The sequence below is a fragment of the Pimephales promelas genome, chromosome 7 (genome assembly GCF_988280905.1).
Source record: "Pimephales promelas chromosome 7, fPimPro1.hap1.1, whole genome shotgun sequence".
Taxonomy (NCBI): Eukaryota; Metazoa; Chordata; class Actinopteri; order Cypriniformes; family Leuciscidae; genus Pimephales; species Pimephales promelas.
The window spans coordinates 37,214,362-37,232,599 of NC_142775.1; the positions used below are offsets into that span (position 1 = coordinate 37,214,362).

General features: G+C 38.8%; 2 protein-coding genes across 4 annotated transcripts in view; one reads left to right on the forward strand and one right to left on the reverse strand.

Moving 5' to 3' along the window:
• The first annotated feature begins 1,981 nt into the window (after positions 1 to 1,981).
• The window catches only part of stk39 (serine threonine kinase 39), a 118,923-nt gene continuing 102,666 nt past the window's right edge, over positions 1,982 to 18,238 (forward strand). For 2 of the 3 annotated variants that reach the window (XM_089133427.1, XM_039683187.2), the window contains exon 1: positions 2,073 to 2,291. Coding sequence is in view for 2 of the 3 variants with exons in the window: in XM_039683187.2 (XP_039539121.1) it covers positions 2,267 to 2,291 (25 nt within the window). In the remaining variant the exon portion in view is untranslated. Of the gene's footprint in view, positions 2,038 to 2,072; positions 2,292 to 18,238 lie in introns of those variants that run through there. The other variant, XM_089133428.1, reaches the window with a different exon arrangement.
• Positions 9,852 to 18,238, reverse strand: part of cers6 (ceramide synthase 6) — a 43,942-nt gene continuing 35,555 nt past the window's right edge. The window contains exons 8-11 of the mRNA XM_039683189.2: positions 17,837 to 17,943; positions 13,680 to 13,836; positions 12,005 to 12,028; positions 9,852 to 10,417 (exon numbers count right to left, since the gene is read on the reverse strand). Coding sequence (XP_039539123.1) covers positions 10,268 to 10,417; positions 12,005 to 12,028; positions 13,680 to 13,836; positions 17,837 to 17,943 — 438 coding nt within the window. The 3' untranslated portion in view covers positions 9,852 to 10,267. The remainder of the gene's footprint in view (positions 10,418 to 12,004; positions 12,029 to 13,679; positions 13,837 to 17,836; positions 17,944 to 18,238) is intronic.

Here is an 18,238-nt window from a genome sequence, read left to right on the forward strand (position 1 = left end):
TCAAAAGTCTGGAAACATTTTATAGTTTAAAACTATGAAATAACACAAATGAAATCATAAACTATAGGTTTACAATAACTGTTTCAAAAGGGGATTTTCCCAGCCATGCTGATGCTGTAGAAAAATTTCAGGTTCCCTATAACCTGTCAGTGATAAAATTTTAAAAGAACCATTTTGTTTTATAGTGTAAAGAACATTTAAATATTTTTTACCATTGTAAATAACCTGATTATTAAGTCCATGAATGATATAAAAAAATCCATCAAATGATATATATATATATATATATATATATATATATATATATATATATATATATACAGTATATATATATATATTTTGAACTTCAACTTTCTCTAAATTCTAGCTCTGGACATTCAGAAAATTAGTTTAGTTTATTGTTATGCTCAACATTTTGTACAGAAAATAATTTATGCCACAGTTTATATTTATACATATAACATACATTTCTATGTTTAAAAAAATAATAACAACACTGGATTCTAGACACATAATTCTGTGGCGATTTTGTGTGTGCGTGTAATTATACTGAACTGCAAACAGTTAAATTGCAATGAATTCACAGGAATCAATGTACAGTATATATATATATATATATATATATATATATATATATATATATACTTCACTATTCTAATCTAAACATTTACCTAACAAATTATTGATTGTTATATTGTGTATTTATTTTTATTTGTTTGTGTAAATGTAAATTTTCCTGTTCTGACGTTAGCGAGACAGAATGATAGAGACAGACCATATTGTTATTTGTGTTATATTGTATATTTATTTTTCTTGTTATTTGTTTTGTGTAATAATCCTTTGGCAAAATTGGGTTACACTTTATTTTAAAGGTGCATTGCGCAGCATTTCACGTTAAAAGTACCCGTTTTTCGTTTTTCTAACCCATAATGCTTAAACGATTGCCTGATGGGCTGAATGAGCCCTTTTCTGATCACTGCGATCGCCTCTATAATCCTGTACAGTGAAATAAATAAAAGGGATTCGGGACGGAGTTTGAGACTGGGCGTGACCGTGACGTCATGTGCGTTCACGCTTGCCTGGCTATGTCTGGCAGGTTTGTGTATTCGCCGCCATTCTCCGTATCAGCGAAGACAACTCGAGCGACACAACTTTAGTCAACTTTCGACAGAAGTAGAAGATGAATTCAAAGAGACCGGCTTGTAGTTCATTCACAAACCCCAATGCAAACTTCACGTAAGACAAAGAAAATAAAACTTCTGTCTAGTGCCAGGCGTCAGAATAAGACAATAATGGAGAGATAAATGGAGAGATCTCCGGTCGGCTCTAGGGCTCAAACGGGTCCTATACAAAGTAAACTTACACTCTAAAAAATCCTGGGTTGTTTTAACCCAATTTTAGGTCAAATATGGACAAACTCAAACCTTGGGTTAAAAATTTTAATTTAAAAATGTAACCCAATGGCTGGGTTTGTCCATATTTGACCCAATATTGGATTAAAACAACCCAGTGTATATTGTTCATGAACGTGTTTCCATAATAATACAATCATAAGTGGATACAGTAAACACATAACACAGTTCAACATGCAGATAGATGGAAACAAAAACCAAAGTTTTCTACTATCCCCGTTTTCCCCTCACACACACGTAAGTGTGTAATTTACTCAAATGTCTTTCCTTTTATATATTTAGAATGACTTGCAGATATATAACTTTATTACCTCTGAAGACATTATGACTGTAACAAAAGATGTGTGCGGCTGATGCTCCTTTGGTTATGAACAGCTTGTGCTAGCGTGCGTGCATGTGCGTGCGGTCCGTGAGCGTGCACACCTCTGGTTGCAGTTTCGCTTGTCGCCAGAGGGGGCGTAGTTCTGCAAAAACTCAGAGACTTGTGCAATGCACCTTTAAGGTGTTTGTGTGTAACTGTTCTAGGTAAAATTCACTGTTTCTAGTGCTTTTCCGCTACACTAGGGGGCGCCGTCCTCAGTTGTGAGGATGCCAATAGCAGAGAAGAAGTGAAGTTAAGGCAGAGGTAAGTATGTGAGTACTAGCTCATTGTCCTTGGTTTGGCTTTTTGATGGGAAATAGATTTTCTTTGCCATTCATTTAAGCCTTATGTTCTAATTGATCTTCTCTTCTGGACTGTTTTGTGCTAAGTTTGACTGCGTAATGCTTGTGGGAACTACCAATGGATTATACCAGCTGAATTTGCCATCTTTGGAACGGTTCAAACCTTTGGAACATTACAACAATGGAGGTTTATGACAAACAGCGTTGGAAACTCAGGTATTTCTATCACGCAAACCATTGACTGATTTGAATGAACTGATTTGTGGAGGGTGAATACTGAATACATTTGTTGTTACTTGTTTGGCACTTAAATATAATCACTGCAAAAGCTCAATGGATGGTATCCTACCTCCTCTTTACGTGGTTTTGTTCTATCTTTTTACAAAACAGGCGCCCAAACAGGGACATTCTGGATAATGTTGAGTGAAAGTAGTGTGTATATGTGTTTTATTTATGTATCACCAAGTGGTATACGTTATTTGGTGTTTACTCTCCTGAAAAGTAGGCTTCCTCATAATATTTCCAAATGGATGATCCTGCCAAGGATGGGAGTGTGTATCAAAGAGAACCTAATTATAGTGCAGAAGAATTAACGGTGTGTGAGAGCCCATACAAGATCTGATTCAATCATTTGGTAGTCTTTATTTAGAACCTGAGCAGGATGATGAGGTTGAAGATAGTACTGAATTACCACCTCCAACGCCTCCTGAAGAGGAGGATGAAAGTCTTATCTCTATGGTTTTGGCCAATAGAGTTAAAAAAATTGGAAAATAGAATGAGTGAGGTAAAGGAAAAACCAACATTCATTTTGATAAGTTTGAAACCCAGTAACTGGATACCTAAATTGGATACCTATGAGAACAAAATCAGTTCGTTAGAAGTCCAAGTCAAAGACTGTGAAAGTTTCTTGAGACAAAGAGAGGAAGCGATCATTTTAGAATCTAAGAAAGAGTGCCAAGAGTGAAATAGGTCTAAGAGAAGAGCATTTGGGATCTGGGACGTGCAGTTATGGACTGTCTCAAGCGGAGAGATGATACCTTCACACATGCAAGGCATTTAACTCGCCAGATACTTATTCTCAATCAATTCAGTTTAAAACTCCCATAAATCTTGAGTGTCATAAATTCAGTTGTCTGGATGGAGAAGATCCTATTGCATTGAAGAGTATCTCACTGTCCAACCTTTGAGTAAGCCGAGATATTGTCTGTGTTGTCATCGGTGCCTATAGACCTTATTCAGAGCAGCGCCATGACAGGTATGAAAGTGAGGCTGTGAGGGATAGACTTACCGTGTTTCCAATGGCATCCGCTGTAAAAAGCTGAATAGGTTATTTACAATTTTCCACAACTGGAGTTTTTTGTCAACTGAAATTTCTTGGAAAGATATTTTCCCACTGTTTCATGAGTAGAACAGTCCGAAAACACATTAAATAACAGTACAGCCCATTGAAGAGATGCATGTCTATCCCTCGAAGCCTCACTTTCCTTCTCATTAAAAATCAAAGATGGCGCTGCCGTGAATAAGGCGTATATACGGCCGAGGACAGCCGAGAAAGCATGTGTTAAGACCTGGACACAGTTTAAGCCTGTTTAAGATCATGAGGTGGGGGCGGATAGAAGGATCAGAGAAAGAAAACAGGGAGTGGATGAGAACATTCATTCTTTATATTATCAATACACTCTAACCCAATTTTGGGTCAAATATGGACAAACTCAAACATTGGGTTAAATATGTAATTTAAAAATGTAACCCAATGGGTTTGTCCATATTTGACCCAAGATTGGGTTAAAACAACCCAGCATTTTTTTAGAGTGAATAGAGCTTTGTGCTTGAGCTTAATGCCAACCATGACAGAACGTGAGTTTCTTCAAGCTATTATAGCCCCTTTTCCACCAAAACATTTTGAGAGCCGGTTCGGAGCCGGTGCCTGCGCGCGAACCCGTTCTTTGTGTTTCGACAGCCAAAGAACCGGTTCTCGGCCAGGAGAACTGGTTCCAAAGCGGCACCAACTCTTTGCTGGACTAGAACCGTTCTTTTACCACGTCATGCTTACGTCGGGGGCTGGGGCGGGTTTAGATGTGTTCTAAACATCTTTTCTGACCATAATAAAGGATTGCAAAGCCAAGAGAAACATTTGCAGAAACACGATGGAGTCCGCCTTTGTAAATGTTATGCTTGAAGTTAACGCAAGCGTTTCTATTTTTGTAATTTTTTTTATTGAAGACATTAGCAAAGAAGAAAAGTCACAATATGGAACAAATAAATGGAAGGAAAAAAAGACACAATTACAGGGGTACATAACTCAGAAAAAAGGGGTACATAAATCAGAAAAAATTACATATCAAACGAAAAGATTAAAAGACTTACATATTTCAATTGTTTTAAAGCTTTCTTGGAGTTAGAGATAATTCGAAAGTAATGTTGTATTTGCAAGAGTTTCTAGCTAAGACGTATGGCGACGTACACAGTGACGTAACGACGTTGTTTCCTTGGGCGCTCCAGTCAGTGGAAAAACAAACAGGTTCTGAAGCGGTTCACAAGTTGAACCAACTCCGAAACCAACTTTGAACCAGCACCAGTTCCGAACCAGTTATTTTTTTGGTGGAAAAGGGGTAATTGAGGAACTGCAATCCATGCATTGCTAGTATCTTGAGAGGGACTGTATCCACAATAAAAGAGCTAGTTCATGTGGGCACACTGGTGGAATGGGACCTGAATGAGGAGAGACTTTTCTGGAGGTAGAGGCAAGCTGAACAAGCAACTTTGCGTGTAGGAGGAAGATCAAGTCGAGGGAGGTCGAACAGCCATAACATAGCTGTGTATGCTCAGTCTTCCATGTCTACTCTGATGCTGATATTCAGATATTCATAACCAACATTTGGAGGTAATTATCGACACAGGTAGTACTTATTCTTTGATCCAGGAGTCTCTGTGAAACCAGACAAAGCATGAAGGGGAGATTTTACAGTCTAGTAAGGGTCAAACGTTTTCTCTGGCAAACGGCCATATTCAAAATGCACTTGGTAAAGTTTCTCTGCAGTGTGTAGTGCATGGCCAAGCCTGTCCTTTAAGAGCATTCATGATCAGAGATCATGATTTGGTCTTTCCTCTCATCGTGTGACTTGAAAATTTGGTCCACGGTATCCAGACTGCCTAGTAAAATCATGATGCGCACAGGCAGTATGGGGAAACCCAGGCTAGTTGTGGCAGGTCATCACTCTGAATGTCTGATTGTTCTAGTCTCCACCCACTCCTCATCCACCAATCAGAATGCTCGAGCCCTCATTGATCACAGCTGCTGTGGTATAAGAGGTTTAAAGCTGCTGTGCTCATCATTTGTAGGATTAACTCTAAGAGGGTATTTAAAACACACCGTTTTCAACTAAAAACGGAAACTGTTTATGCGTTTTAGCTTTTCTTTTACACTATAACGGCGTTATGGGGGCTTAAAAACGCTTAAAAAAATTTGAAAACGGTATTCAAAGTGCCAGTTTTTGCAACCGATAGCGTTATTGTCTACGTGTAAACCACAAAAACGTGAATTTGTGAAAACGCTGATGTCACGCGCATGGATATTACGCGTTCAGTCTATAGTCACGTTAGCCTGGCTCCGCCCTCCTTCGTACTTCCGCTCAATTTTCATTTTCCTTCATTACTACGTCTGGTGGTGTATTCTTTGGTTTTCTACAGGTGTGTCTGAAATCTCCACTCAAACCACTACTCCCTAACCCCTATGTAGGGGGTAGGGAGTAGAGCACTATTTAGTGAGCTCACCAGCATAATAGAAACAACACTTTCGGACACTACTCGATTGTCTCTCGGCACCGTTGATTACGTCATTGCTGTCGCCCATCCATCTTTTTTTACGATCAGCGCAATGCATGATGGTATGTAGGGCTTAGGTGAGAGACCATCGTTTGTAGACTACTTTTAAAAATGCATTCTGGGATACATTGAGTGGACTATATAGGGTATAATAATCATCACTATACATTCGTACAGCACTACAAAATGGCGAGCTCACTATATAGTCCACTAGTGGGAGTAGTGGGAGATTTCGGACACAGCCTCCATCAATTTTTTACCGACCCAATCAGCAAACAGAGGGAGTGGCTGAGAACGATGACGTTGATGTCGTGCGCTAGTTTAACGCTTGTCAATGGAACGATGCCAGACTCTAAACAAAAGAAATTTACTAAAATCTGGTGAGACCAGGCTATTGTCACATAGTATTTCTTTACAAAGTAGGGTTGGTGTGAACAAGGATAATTTTGACAATGTTATCGTCTGTATGCGAGAAACACAACAGTCTTTACTTTGCGTATATAGTACGTCATTGTCGTGCAAAGGTATCAAATCTCTCTCAAAAATCCCGTCTCTGTATATTTTTCCTCTATGTGGTTATGGTAATATATTTTTTCCTACAGATGATCTCTTCTGTGTCTGTTGTTTTTAGTTATATTAAGTTGTATTTATTAGTTTGGGTGTTTGGAGCTCTTTAGAGGGTGTTGTAGCCTATCCCAGAACTATTTTTATGAGTTTTCCTCTTCTCACTTCGTTTTCTACTTGTTTCATTTTCTCCTGCAAAAGGATAACTCAATCCAAAAATGCTTCGAAATAAAATGACAAATTATCCCTTGCAACTAATCATGAATTATTAGGTGTAATATTAGAGATACAGACACATAAAAGCAGCATGAAGGGTTTTGGTCTGTTGTGTTTATTTAAAATACATGGCAACATAATTCATTAGTACCGCTGATAATACCGCTGAGTTTTCCAGCGAAGGCAGAGAATACAGTTGTCTTTTCTTAATTCTTCGCCTTTTTGACATCAAATGTAAACCACATAACACAGCAACCTGTCTGCAGTGCAAATAAGATGACGGCTAATTAGCTGTAGCACTTCTCCAGCTTTAAACAGACAGCAGCAGCGACCTTCCCAACACTGAAAGAAACGGCATTAAAACACTCAAATCAAAGGCTTTAATAAAGCTCGGCTGAATGATGAACAAATGCATGTGGAAAACGGGGTGAATATTTTTTTAAACTTAAAAAAAAGATGACATAAAAAACAGTGTATTACTGTGCACAGTAATAAAACCAAACCTTATTTGGGCCTCATGATGCACTATGTATTTGGAAATATGACTGGGATTTAATGAGAAAATAATATCAAATATTTCCTCCTAAAACTTTTCTTAAATGAGGCCGAATCCAATATGGTTTTAGAAAGACAGGAAAGATTCTTCGATAAAATACTTCCAATAAGTGTGCATTTTTCTTTTAGCACATGAAACACTGATAAAGGGTTTCCATCAATGCATCAAAAGTTTGGGGTCAGTAAGATTTATTAATTTTTTTTTTAAAGAAATTAATACTTTAATTTACTGAGGATGCATTCAATTTATCAAAAGTGAAAATTGACTTTCTCTTTCAAATAAATGCTGTCAATCCTGAAATAAATGTATCACGGTTTCAATAACAATATGAAGCAACTGTTTCCAACATTGCTAATAAGAAATGTTTGTTGAGCATCAAATCAGCATATTAGAACGATTTCTGAAGGATCATGTGACACTGAAGACTGTGCTGAAAATTCAGCTTTGCATTACAGGAATAAATAAAAATTTTAAATATATTAAAATAAAAAACATAAATTGACATTATTACAGTTTTTCCTGTATTTTTGAACTACCCCACTAATTGATAGTGATTAATTCGAACAAATTATAAATTTGAGCAAATTGACTGACTTTGGTAATTCTGCCCATTTAAAACGGTTACCCCTTTTCTACGAAAATGATGCTGGTACTCGTGTCAAGGCCGGTGCTCAGCTGGGGATCTGTGAATCTTGAGACCCGAATAATGCCGTAAATGATTCTTACAACATAACCTTTCCAAAAGTACATCGCTGTGCTTAAAGGTGCAGTACGGAATATTGACAGCTAGTGGTTAAAATGGGTACTGCAGTCCAAATTCAAAATACTGGAGAGAAGTGTTTGCCCCGCCCCCGCCTCCTCAGACTCCACACTCACACAGGTTGCCAGACTGAGGAGATGGTCCTCATTACAGAACACGAAATCCAGAGAGAGGAACCTACCCATCTCCACCCCCGATCACTAACCCCACCCCTAATCCTACCCATCTCCACCCCCAATCACTAACCCCACCCCTAATCCTACCCATCTCCACCCCCAATCACTAACCCCACCCCTAATCCTACCCATCTCCACCCCCAATCACTAACCCCACCCCTAATCCTACCCATCTCCACCCCCAATCACTAACCCCACCCCTAATCCTACCTATCTCCACCCCCTGATCCCTGACCCCACCCCTAATCCTACCCATCTCCACCCCCTGATCCCTGACCCCACCCCTAATCCTACCCATCTCCACCCCCAATCACTAACCCCACCCCTAATCCTACCCATCTCCACCCCCAATCACTAACCCCACCCCTAATCCTACCTATCTCCACCCCCTGATCCCTGACCCCACCCCTAATCCTACCCATCTCCACCCCCAATCACTAACCCCACCCCTAATCCTACCCATCTCCACCCCCAATCACTAACCCCACCCCTAATCCTACCCATCTCCACCCCCTGATCCCTGACCCCACCCCTAATCCTACCCATCTCCACCCCCTGATCCCTGACCCCACCCCTAATCCTACCCATCTCCACCCCCTGATTAATGAGCCCACCCCTAATCCTACCCATCTCCACCCCCTGATCCCTAACCCCACCCCTAATCCTACCCATCTCCACCCCCTGATCCCTGACTCCACCCCTAATCCTACCTATCTCCACCCCTGATCCCTAACCCCACCCCTAATCCTACCCATCTCCACCCCCTGATCCCTGACCCCACCCCTAATCCTACCCATCTCCACCCCCTGATCCCTGACCCCACCCCTAATCCTACCCATCTCCACCCCCGATCCATGACCACACCTCTAATCCAACCCATCTCCACCCCCTGATCCCTAACCCCACCCCTAATCCTACTACACTTGGAATGAAGCATACACTTAGCTTTATTAACGTATCTGTAAATAACCGAGATTACAAATGTTAACAATGTTGTGCTGAATGATTCATGTAAATACTGTAGTACCAAACGGTGATGGCAATGTTTATCACGTTTACACTGTGACCTGTACATTTTTGCCTGGAGCTGAAGCTTTTCATCGACCTTCTCAACAATAAAATTATTAATATAACCCTCCAATGCATAGTTAAGGCCCTTTAGGTGACTTCTAGATGATATATAATCTTTCTGTTTCCAAAAATCACCAATTACCTCCTGTGAAATGTGACAGCTGCCATAGCGCCTGTCCCCGAATGTTAACTGCGTGTCCGAGTGAGTGGAGGGGGCGTGGCTTAGTCATAGGTCAATTCAGACTTACTACAGCTGCCATGTTATTGTCATGTGACCAACAGCGTTGTGTCGCTTCACTACCATTGGCAAATCCTCATGGGATAGTAAAGAATCCATTAATGCACACTTGCCGAAAGTAGTAAGGTTATCCGGGGAATTTCGAAAACTATGTATTTTGACATATTAATGTGTTGAAGTATTGTTTTTCAGTCACAGCAAAACATTTTCAAAATGTTGCGTTTTGAATTCATTTACTGTACTTGCATAGAGCATGTTTCGGTGGAAATGTGCTGAATGGTTCCAGACTGGGCACCGGCTCCAGCACCGCCATCTTGTCGTGGAAAGGGGGAATGTATGTTGAGAAAGAAGAGAAAAAAAAAACCAGCAGCACGGAAAATGCAAATTTATTAAAGATACAAAAAATAAATAAATACAAAAAGACACTAATTTCTTTTCCCAAGATGCCAGAATACATGACCGCAGCAGCATGCTCACGCGATTATGAAAGAAAGAATGAACGGCGCTTTCGTTCGCCTGCTTGAAACGAAAGAGTTAGCTGCACTGAATCTAAAAGATGCTTCGATAACCAATGCCGCAGGATCAACGACCACAAAAACAAAAGCAAACGAACGGAACACAAAACATCTGAGGGAAATTGTGAAACGCGACCAACCGAAACAGAACTGCATTCACATTATTGAGTAGTTCCAGTACGGGACCGGACCGGTAATGTTCATACATGGTTTGACACAACGGAGGGTGATGCGGGTACCATCTGCAGCTGGGACCCAGGGAAACGGGTGGTTAGTGTTCGTCTGGACACGGGGACGGGGACAGGTAGCCGTTGGTGCCGTGAGCCCCGTTGGTACCGTTAGTGTGGTGTTTCTGAGAGGGAGGAAGAACCTCGTCTTCATCAGAGCTGGATTCAATGTCACTGCGGTCATCCTTTGACACCTGGGAAGGTTATAGAGATGCTTAAGATTACAGTACAAACTATTCTTATGACTTGAGATAATATACAAAAAATGAAACTAATTGCAATGAGACATTCTTTTTCTACACGATTTTTTTTGTCTGTTACGACAGTCACTGTGTCAGATTATGCGATTTTTGACTCCTAAAATCCTGTCGTGTCGTGGACAAGACACGTCAGACTACACGTTGCTTCCTGACCAGTCATTGCATGCTGTCTTTAACGGCGCGCGTGATGTCATCGAAAAGGCAAAACTAGTAGCGAGTGACTTCCGGATACGAACGTAAACAAACAATGGATGAAGCGTGACGCCGCCTTCACACTTGCAGTTGATATCAGCTCCGTAATACGCAATACATTCCCAAGGGATGTCGTACTACACAGTGAAAAGACTCGGACGCGGGTAGAACAAAAATGGCGGAGAGATTAGAAAGGTTGACTGTCAGTTCTGTATGATCTCTCTGATGAGGGTTACAGATATATTAATAGGAAGGCTGCTGCGCGAGGAAAGTTGCTCAGGACGTTGACTTTTCAGGTCGAATAAAAATGTGATATAGTGGTCAATAGTTCAATGTCTGCCTACAATTTAATTGTATTAACTGCCCTAATAACGTTAGAAAGTCATGAAAATAAAAAATGACATGACAACTTACCGTTATAAAATCACTAGTTATTTTATTAAACGTTAAGAATTCAGGTTTGTTTATCAGTACCATAGCAACGCTCAACTTCCGTTGGAATTGTCGGATAGTAACCGTGCGTAGATTTTCGCAAGAGTTAAATTTTTTTGAACGCATCCGGATGACCAACGGACACGATTTTCTTCGCAAAGCACTCGGTCGGACCCGTTTCGGACCCATTCGCATGCGGTCTGCGAATCTCCATAGGAAATGAATGACTTCCGGTCCTTTCGCAGCCGCATAAGCTGATTTCAACTGCCAGTGTGAAGGCGGCGTGACTGTTGTATTGGCTGTCCTGTGTTCAGAAAAAACCCGAATATGGACACGTTCCTGGATTGCTCGAAGAGGACAGTATGGGCTGTTAATCCTCCAAAGAGAACTTGAAGTAAAATATTGTTTTCTTACATATTTTAACTTTTAGTTTTAACGTTAGCACCATCGTCTCTCTTTCGTTTCGCCGTTTTTCGTTTTCGTTTCATTTTTGAAAGTTGTGTACGGAAAAGCTTCTGTGCTCCTATTGGTCAACCTCATACATGTGACGGAACCGTCGTGGACGACCGTTAAAAAAATTAAACATGCTAGTCTTTTTATCGTGATGTCGTGAAGCATCACAGACGCGACGTAGGTTGTCGCCCACAATGACACAGTATACGAGATGATACGATCGAATTTTGCGTCCCGACGCCCGTTGTCGTTTACGAATCCCCACGACACCCTACGTCAAACGGATCGTGCCAAAATCGGGCTGCAATCGTGTAATCTGAGCCAGGCATTAAACAATCTTACTGACAGCAAACTTTTGAATGGCAGTGTATCTGTAAAATCAGACTTTAAGAAGCTTAATGCATCCATGCAGAGAACAGAACACTTTTATAATGAACTACTTACATGTAAAGGATTCCATTTTCCCGCCTTTGATGGCAGCGTGTGAAGTAGAGAAGAAAGAAAAACATATTTATATATAAAAGGTGGAAAACAGCACAGGCACAAGGTTACAGTTAACCAAACCAAGATTAATAGTATCTGATCTTTGAGTCAACATGAAATGCAGCTCACAAGGTAATCTTCAATTAGACAAAAAAGTAGGGAGAGACTTCATTTTATCAACCGCCAATTCTCAGTTGATTCGTCACTTGGAAATAATTTTCCTGTTTCTGATCACAGGATCATGGGTGCCTTATTTAAAAGCTGAGGACATTTATGTAACATCATATTCATCTTATTTTAAAATACGTAACTGTACACATTTACATACTTTCATATTTGTTTGTTTTTATGAAACACCTAACGGAGAGACATTACACATTTGAAGTACATCTGAATTAAAGACTTTAGCAATAACGGGCGTTTCTATTTGCCACAACAATCTTTTAACACCCATTAATATACATTTTGCTGCTTCAGCTTGATGTCAATTTATTATAAAGTAATTTATTGCATTTTAAAGAATTTTCTTTGCAACAACATGCAGTAAATGAATAGGAGCGTGTACCAGTGTTATTTTAGTACCATTGATTTGCCAATATCATTTTTGTTAATATTTTGAATTAATTTGATTTTACTATGTTCTGTTTTCACCATAAGTTTTAGTAATTTTGCTGTTTTTGTAATTTTTATAATCTAATTTTTATTTATTGCTTTTAGTTTTAGTCATTTTAATATTTCAAGTTAAGCTAAATAAAAATAAGAAATGCTGCCATAGCAAATAGATGAAATGGAAGTTTAAGTTATTTAAAGTAAAATTCCATTAATGTTTGTTTCAAGTAATTTGAAGTAAGTTTTTTTTTTTTAATGGTTTTAGTTAACGATAATAACCCTGGCGTTTACTGAAGTAAATAGGGTTTGATTTCACGCTGAATAAAAGCCCGGTTCACTCTACGATTTTGGCCATGATTTGGCAGTCTGTAGATAGGTGTACTTGTGTGTGCTAAGATGATTGGCATTATAAATGTACATTATCCTTTAGAAAATACCCAAGCTTGAAAAACACAAATACTGTCACAATGGTGTGTTAATTCCCTTCATGTTTAATCCGTAAAACTGTCCATCTGCGTTTTATTCAGCTACAGCGATTGCTGGATATCTTTGTCAATATTAGAGATTTCCAGGAATGTCATAAATTATATTAATATACGAGTCTCACTTGTGGACTTCCTGTACGAGAGTGCCCTCCAGTGTCAAGTATGAATTAAACTAATTACATGGGAGTTTAACGCTCCATAATGTCCTGTTGTTGTGGGTAAAAATAGAAAAAATACTGTGCTCTCTAAAGATATTTGAAGTAAACATGATAAATCCTTAAGTTTTTTATTCAAATGTGCATTGTCTGCTTGTGATTGTGACAGATGGCAACCAGTGTTAAGGTGCAACACTGGTGCTGGATAATTTACGTGCCAATTATCATACGCGTACTATACATTTGAAAAATATCAGTATATCACGACACCCCAAATAAAATAAAAATAAACTTGAATTGAACTGTGTGCTAATTTAATAGCTAAATATATTGAAGCCCTTGCAATAAGGGTGATGGAGGTGATGGTGTGGTTTTCTGAAGTCTCACCTTTCCTCTGGAAATGGCCCTGTAGGCGGTGCGCACTATGAGATATGACCAGAAGGTGTGCAGGGCCTGCAGCAGGACGAGCAGTGTGTTAAACACCCACCACGATGGATACGGCCCAACGATCTCCCAGCTCTCAAACACAGTAGTGTTTAAAATCCTGCAAAACAAACACATTTTATTGCAACATTCCATTGCTTCAAGTATATTCAACAACCGTGGCTTCAAAACCCTTATGTGAGATCAGTGGCAAAATAATTGGCACACAGATGGAGGACAGTCTTAATATTAACCACGGCAATTTTCATTTTCAACCTTAATCCCTCTAGACTAGAGCCACCAAATGTCCAAAGTTGCACTCATGTTTATGCTGATTGCTTTTGAACCATAACAGCTAGAATTCCTCTGATTCCTTAAAGACTATTCCACATTCCACCATGAGAATTTTTCCACCATTTAGAATTTTCTGACAAACATACTTGTTTAAACTCATCCTAGATAGTTTGTCCAATTTACACTAAAATTGGCACAGATCATCTTAAAGGGATAGTTCACTTTGAAATTAATTTTTGGTATGTTTTAGCTTACCTCAAGGGCATCCAAGATGTAGGTGTCTTTGTTTCCACAGTAGATTCAATTTTGATATTTTTAGGTCAAACCGTTCTTGTCTGTCAGTCATATAATGGAGGTCTATGGTCACCACCTCAAAGAGCATGCACAGAGAAGTCCAAATTAAACATGATTTAATGACTCGTAAATGTAAGTACACATTGATGGCCTAAGACACGAAACGAGCGGTTTGTGTGAGAAAACGAACAGTATTTATAATACTGTTTGTTTCACATTTACGAGTCATTAAATCATGTTTAATTTGGACTTCTCTGTGCATGCTCTTTGAGGTGGTGACCATAGACCTCCATTATATGACTGACAGACAAGAACGGTTTGACCTAAAAATATCAAAATTGAAAATACTGTGGAAACAAAGACACTTACATCTTGGATGCCCTTGAGGTAAGATAAAACATACCAAAAATTAATTTCAAAGTGAACTATCCCTTTAAGACCATGCAGGCAAAAAGATTTTCGAAAAACCAAACCATTCTCGAGTAACGCGCAAACTATTTTGAAGATGAGACGATGACGCTGTATCTCTGCGAATACTTGGCGTAATAAGGCCATACTTGGTACATGTCATCACAAGCATGACCTGAGGCTACTTGCAGCGTTTCGGCACAGTGCCACCTACTGGTCAAGAAATATGAAAAAAATAAAAATAAATAAAAATTCAAATAACTTCTGAACAGTTTGCCCAAAAATCATAAAACAGATCTCTTTTGATTAAGTGCAGCATACCGAGTCAAATGATTCCCAATTTTCCAATGTCAACCATTTTGGATGTCGGCCATTTTGAGTTGTCGTAAAATTCTGTATTTTACAAACACATACGCTTATTTTTAAGAAACTTGACACCATACCTTGAAGGTACTCAAAGTTTCGAGACCACACCATTTTGCAGTCAACACAATTACAATGAATTTTCCAAAAATCCTAAAAGCTTTTAATTAATTCTGTCTATTTTAATTAATCTAGAGTTGATCATATTAAGATTATGCCGGCAAAGAGTTTCTGATAGACAAAACCGTTTTAAAATAAAACATTAACGAAATGAATGGCATGATGGCAAGCTGATTCTGAGGCTGTAACTGCAATGCTTTTTGGCATATTGAACCCAACTTTTGTGACGATTTGGTAACAGCGCCACCTCTTAGTAAGTAAAAAGCAATTAAATCATATCCCTTGTGAATGTATTTATGATTTTCAGCCGTTTTGTGCCTAAAATTTTCAGCCTAAAATCCTTGTGTGTTATAGTGTTGTTATAGCTGAATAAAATTGAAACCAAATGTTTTTGTTAATTGAAATAAAGCTGAAATAAAATGTAAATATTAGATGGTAAACTTAAACTTGAACATAAATTAGAAATGTTGCTTTGGCAACAAACTGAAATTAAATAAGTTTAAGCTGAAAAACAAATTTCTAAAACTAAAATCTATAAATAGCTTAATAGAAATTTAAATAACAAACTAATAAAAACAGAAAATATAATGTTGATAAATTACGATTAATAAAAATGACAAAAGAACATTACAAAATCACAAAAAAAATTCAAATGAAAACTTAAAATAAATGTTAATTAAAAATATTAATAAATGACTATTAATATTAATAAATACAAAATAGTAATAAATACTACACTAACATTTCTGAACCTTCTGGCATTCAAAATATAATGTAGATCTGGAAATAAACTGTTTTAGGATGTTTTAACGAATTTAAACGATTAATGTAAAAACAACAAAGCAATATTTCAGATTCTGCAGGTCACTAGATCAGTTGTAAATCAAATGAGTGATGCAGATCATGAAGGTCAGCCTTCTCTGCTGCATTGTAGCACAAGATGCACGACTCCTAACCTCTGAAATAAGACTGAATCAAAACTGACATGAACTCACTGCAGCATATCAGTGAATACAGGGACTATGACAACAGCTCTGTGAAGGCCATTTCATAATCATTACTAAACAGTGACAGTGAGGACTCTGAGGACCGGAGACTTCACATCATCATCATCAACTCCACGGTTCCTCACGTGGAGCCGAATCTAATCGCACACTGTGATTAGACCGTTTCCCTAATTCCATTAGAGTCTCACAATAAAGTACTCAAAAGCCACAGTAGACACTTAGATGAGGTGAGTGAATAAAACGTCTTTCCAGCACTAAATTATTGATGAGGAAAGCTAGAAGAAAAAGCACAATGACTCATTCTGAAGAAAAGAATCATGTCAAAAGAATAATGGATCTGAAAAAGTCACAGTAGTGAAATTTGTGAGAAGCAAATACACCTGGTACTAAAGGGATACTTCACCTCTGGAAAGATGAATGTGTATTTAAAATGGGTCATTTATGCAGAAGAAATGTGAAATTATTTTTGAATTTGGAGCTTTCTAGACTCAGAAAAGCCAGAAAATGTATTTTTGGCTTATGTGGACGAAAGACAACAATTCCCAGAATGCACTTGCTTCGCTGCCCTAGGAGGCCACGCCTACCGGTAACAGAGCGCAGTAGTTAAACAACAAGTCTAGGCTACTAGTGAGTCTCCGTGATGAAAATGTGTTTCGAGATCGCCCAAAATGTCCGGGATTCAGCTTTTGCGTTCTACAGTCGCCATTCATCATGTTTACTGTGGCGAGCGGGACGAGTGAGGGCCGCGGGAGAACGGCGCGTGATTACCGATGAGCGACACCTGTGAGACGCACCGGTCTCGTATCTCTCACGGAGGAGCGGGAATTTTCTTAGCAATGTTAAAACGCACATCAACCGATCACTTGTTTAGCGTTCATGTAAACACTACATTCAGATTCACCAATCGGAATGAATTCAGTTCGATTGAAACAAACGCTGTGCATGTAAACAATGAATGGCGACTGCAGAAAGCAAAAGCTCAATCCCAGACATTATCGGCCGGACATGTCCGGGAAAAAGAGGATGGTAACCCCTACTACTCAGCTTTCTCCACAGAACAAGAGCCTGCTAGCTTAGCTTCCAATAAAAGATGGCCGACACTATGTGTTCATTCTGTGAGTGAGATCCTCCCTCTATGGGCGGGTTGAGGACATGCGGGACAGACCTGACTACTGACTGTAGTCTCTGAAACCACATTCAGAGGTGCTAAATTCAGGAAGAAAAATTGGATATGCATCCAGTGGATATGGATACTTTTATATTTATATAACAATACCAACACTGCCAGATAATAGTGAGATAATAATCAGCACTGCCACACATTTTTCTCAGTTTTTAGCTAAAATCTGAAAAGTTGTCTAATAAAGCACAATGCTATTTCCTTTTGTGATAAAATGCTAATTATAGGTGTACAAAACTAAGAGCCCATCGGTTTTCTTTCATTCTGAACTCTTCCACATCTCAACAGTACTGCTGTAGCCATAGTAACTATTACTTGGCAACAACACTGACTGAAGGTGTCAACCTGAAATAAAAACGCTGATAAAATAGAGCATTTTAAGATATACAGATGAGAACAAGAGGTTCAGACACATCATCAACGCACATCATCTGTTACTGACAGGAGTGTCTTACCATACAGGATACACTCCCAGCCTGGAACTGATGAACACCAGGGCAAACATGACGAACAGGACGTTGCAGAGTCTCTGGCACTTGGAGTAGTTGGCCATTTTGGCAGCCTGCAAACACAAACTTACTGCATGATTTATGTCAACAAGCAAAACATGAAGGCTCATTTCAATAATATTATTCGCATCCTAGTCTTGGCTGGTCCTAGTTTTTAATATTGCCTGTGCATAAATTCGCTGGCTTCAATAGCAGATCACACTATACTTTTCTGAATTAACAAGTTAATTATCTTAGAATTACGAGATAATTTTTCATGGAAAAAAAAAACGTTTTTGCTCTGTTTTTCTGAATTAACGAGTTAATTATCTCAGAATTACGAGAATTTTTCATGGAAAAAACATTTTT